The 4,363-nt window shown below is 52.2% G+C and overlaps 1 protein-coding gene across 1 annotated transcript in view; it reads right to left on the reverse strand.

The window, feature by feature from the left end:
• LOC104461408 (adenylate kinase 4, mitochondrial-like) overlaps positions 1–4,357 on the reverse strand; it is a gene marked incomplete at its 5' end in the record, with an annotated part of 6,146 nt that extends 1,789 nt beyond the window's left edge. Inside the window, 2 exons of the mRNA XM_010073006.1 lie at positions 934–1,053; positions 4,198–4,357. Coding sequence (XP_010071308.1) covers positions 934–1,053; positions 4,198–4,357 — 280 coding nt within the window. The remainder of the gene's footprint in view (positions 1–933; positions 1,054–4,197) is intronic.
• Positions 4,358–4,363: the final 6 nt, after the last annotated feature.

Here is a 4,363-nt window from a genome sequence, read left to right on the forward strand (position 1 = left end):
AGGGATGGAGCCAAATCCACCCACCCCCCAGCCCCGGAGCTGCAAAACCACCGCAGCTCCTCGCTATGGTGTGAAAGATAGGCAGCCACCATATGGCAACAATAAAAAATAGCTCCTACAGCACCAGCTCCTGAAATATAACACACGGGTCGTCACAGGCTCGTGTTCTCCTGCAAAGTTGTGTCCAGTGCAGGGGCTGGAGGCAAGTGAGAGGGCACGGGCAATGACAAAATGAGGAGAAATGCTGGAATTATGAAGCAAAAACCTGAAGGACATGGAATGCTGTGCACAGAGGAGTAACACGCTGCTGGTTTACATGGAGGACATCAAGGATGCTGTGATAAGATGTTTTGCAGAGCCATCGTCCAGCTCCCCGAAACCCCCGTCCTCCAAAAAGCCAGCGAGCAGGTGGGAGCATCCACTTGTGCTGCCGGACCACAGCCAGGGGTGACACCGAGCCAGTCCCCTCTCCAGCTTTCTCTGCAGACAACACTCTTTTTTTCATTTTTATAACCTTTTTTTACATCCATAAGACCCCCTGAGACCTCCCAGGCTTTTCCCAAGAGTATTATTAGCCAGGAGCTCGTCAGGACATCAGCAACAGGGAATGAATGGACCATTAGGAGGAAGAACACGATCAGTGTGTCTTACCAAATAAAGTCAGTCTGTTATTTACATTATCAAGCCAATCACATGAAATAAATACAGTCATTGTCACCATACTGCTGGAGGGGGGCTCAGACCACCCCCAGGCAGATGAATTCCCCCAAAATTAGGAGGAGGAAGGTAACAGAGCACAGCTGCCAGCACCAGCAAAGGCACCTTCTGTTTTTTCTCTCCTCTCCTGGTGCTGCCAAACCATTAGCAGCAAAATAGCGTTTTAAAGAAGGCTGGGATTTCCCCACCCAGAGGGGACGCCAGCAGCGCACTCACCATCCAGCAGCCAGTGCTGCTCTCGTCGCTTCTCCAGCTCCGTCATCATCACGCGCGTGATGACGTGGTCCGGCACCAGAAGGCCTCGCTCAAGGTATTGCTTTGCCAAGACGCCAATTTCTGTTCAAGAAAGGAAAAAAAAAAAAAAAGGTAAAAAAAGCATGACATTTCTGCTTAAAATAATATCGCTCCTTTGGTTTTGGAGAAGGCACCAGGTGGTTACAGGAGACACCTGCGTGGATATTAAATGTCATGAAGACACTGAACCAGCTGGAAGGGATGCAGCCAACCTCCACCCACCTCCAACGGTGGGACGGTCACTCCATCCCGGACCGCAGATCTGGCCAACATCCCGCTGCCTGGCTCACGGCTCGATGTAAAGCAATAGCAGTGCCAGACCCAGGATGCTAATAACGCCTGTTCCCATGTGCACGAGGCCACAGCTGCAAATTCCGGTGCTGCAGAGGAGGTTTCCAGTAAAGCCACGAGGACCAACGATGCACTTAAGCGATACCTGCAGATCCAGCAGCGTTTGGCTCCCAAGCACAAAATTTCCACGTACAAGTCAGGAAAAGCCAGTGTCAACATTTATAAACGATCTGAAGAGGTGCAAATTCACCGTCGCACGTGTGAAACGTGGCACTAAACAGCAAGCTGATGCGAAACCCAAACCTCAAAGGGTCTGTTAAATCGCTGCTAAAAGCAGAAGGCGGCTTCGCATCCAAAGGGCTTCCAGACTTCAGAGCCTCAACTTAAGATATGCTCAGATAAGAAAATTATTTCCAAGATCAAATCCCTGAGAAGATAATTGCAGTGTAACTGCAGGCAAATAGACCTCATCGGGCTCCCGCCTGGCTCTCCCCCATGTCGCTCAGCTGGAGGAGAAGCCAGCGGGGGTTTCTGCACAGGAAACACCAGCTCTGGATCCACCCAGGCAGCTGCTGCCAGCACATAATGTAATAAGCATTTATTCAGCTTTTATTTTTTTATTGCAGCTGGGTAGAGCAGGTGTTACTTCAAGGAGAGATGCAATTAATTCAGTCGCTTCTTAATTTACGGTTTGCCTGCCATTTGCTTTTAGCCACTCGGAGACACAAAGAAACTTTGGAAAATGCAAATATTTTTTTGCTGCTGTGTGTGACAAGCCCTGATCCCACCACCAGCAGATGTCCAGCCTTTTCCTCTTGGACCAGGACCTGATCGCCACCTCTTCTGCCCTCTTCCCACAGCAGCTGAAATAGCATTTGTCACCAGAAGTGAACAATTTTGCAATCAAGTTTTGCAAGATTGCTGCTGAGGACAGCACATTTGAGCCTTCTCAAAGTATGAGTCCTCTCTAAAAAAAAAAAAAAAAAAAGCCCCAGGATCCTGCATCTGGAGGCAGGTTCTGGTTTTCCAGACTGCAGAAAGATGTCAGACAGGGCGGGTGCGGGCGCCTGGCCGCGGGCTCAACTCCTGAGCTGCAGGAGGGGTTTTTTGCAAGATATACAGTTCCTGGAGAGAGTTCATCCCTGACACAGAGGGAACCTGACGCAGCCTGCATGGATGCTCACCCCGCTGAGCAGCTCTTTACTCGGAGCCACGGTGGAAGAAAAATTCCTTTTTTCAACAAGTTTATTGTCGCTGCCCATACGTGGCCAGTGCTGCTGGCAGCTCTCCTGCTTGGGGAAGCAAAGGACACAGGGATGGAAATAATACGTGATGTCTTACGCAACCAGCACGCAGACCTGCTAGGGCATAAATATTACCTCCGCCTACATTTTTTAATATTATTGACATGGTCTGCACATTGCCACGGGCATGCAGAGAACACAGGGCAGAGCTGCTCCTGGGGCAGAGCCCGGTGGCTGCGCAGGCTGGAGCTGGGCTCGACGCTGCAAACCAAAACCACGCCAGTTGTGAAGTCTGGAAATTCATGCTGCACATTCACCAAGGTCCAGAGCTCTGCGCCACAGAGGCGGCACTTTTCCTACACCCCCCAAACCTGCGCTGCTCCACGATGGATGACTCCCAGGGATCACGCACTGGCACGGGGCAGCAGGGTTTGGGCAGGCCTTCCCAAGCAGGGGGGAAGATCCCGGTGCTGCCACGCAAGGAGCTGGGGCTTGCCCCTACTGCACCCCACAGCGCCGGCCCCAGCACCAAAACCCCCACTGCCACAGCTGGGTGCAGAGGGGGGCTGCGTGCATTGCTCTGCAGTTACTCCAGGTAGTAAGGGGCTCCTTAGCTCGTGCTGGGCTCCGTGCAAGAGCCGGGCTGGTGGGTGCTCCAGGCTGTGCAAAACAGCTCTTGGTTCATGGGCTTAATCCCATTAATCTAACGAGCGTGAGTTTAATCCACCCTTTATCACAGAGGACTTCAGGCTCTCTGCAGCTCCCCCGACATGACCCTGATCTGCGCATCCCTCCTTATCAAAGCAACTCAAAGTTTCAGCCCCGAGGGACATCTCCCACCCCAAGGCCACGAGGAACAAACCAGCCACCCAGGAGAGGCTGGAGGAGAAGCTGTTCCCAAACACGGGGCTTGGCCACCTCCAGACCCAGCACGATAACCCCGGACTTTCTGCCCCACAGTGCAACCTTTTACATGATTATTTTTTTTTAAATCAGGCCACAGCAACACTATCTGGAGTTAACAGAAAGGAGTAATCCCAGGTGGTTAATAGGTCATGTAAAGATATAGGACCCACCCTATGGAAAACCTGTTGCATCTCTTGGGCTCGGCCCTGACGGGCAACTTGGCCAGTGCACAGCTCTGCCCACAAAGACATCGCCCATGGGAAAAGGGGGGAGAAGAACCCTGGGGCTCAGCTGTGCACAGACCACATCCCCCTGGGCTTTTTTTTTTTTCTCACTTTGGTTGATGCTAACTAATGAAATCCATCACGAGGAGGGGACAGGAGCCACTTCAGTCTCCAATGAAGCACATTAAAGGGAGTGGGGGGCCAGGCACGAGCCCCACGTGTCCCTTGGGGGACGCAGACCCTCAGCCAAAGCCACTGGGAAAAGAAATGAAGTTGTATTGGAAATTCACTGGCAGCTCCTGATAAGCCCCTGGGATGTTGCCAACACCGGAGACAACCCCCTGGGTACCGGGGCAAGTACGGGCCAAGGACATCGCTCACCACCCTCCATCACCCCTGCCTAGCACCAAAAACAGTCTCTAATCCTTCCAAGATCTTAAAAAGCCCCTTTTTATACAGCAGAACAGCCGCTCACTAAGAGAAACACTAATTAACAGACAAATGCACGGTAGCGGATGTACTCGTCGGGTCGCTGTAGCAAAACTTCAAGTATTTCAGCAGCAGCCATGCATTCAGCTGCTTCCCCCGCTGCAAAGTGAAATCCTGGTTCCCCAAGAATGCCGACACCGGCAGCGAGCCAGGCACGCTCTCCGCGACGGGCAGCTGGAGGTTCCTCTGGCACTGGAG

Source organism: Pterocles gutturalis, unplaced genomic scaffold, assembly GCF_000699245.1.
Source record: "Pterocles gutturalis isolate BGI_N339 unplaced genomic scaffold, ASM69924v1 scaffold21291, whole genome shotgun sequence".
In the NCBI taxonomy this organism is placed as follows: Eukaryota; Metazoa; Chordata; class Aves; order Pterocliformes; family Pteroclidae; genus Pterocles; species Pterocles gutturalis.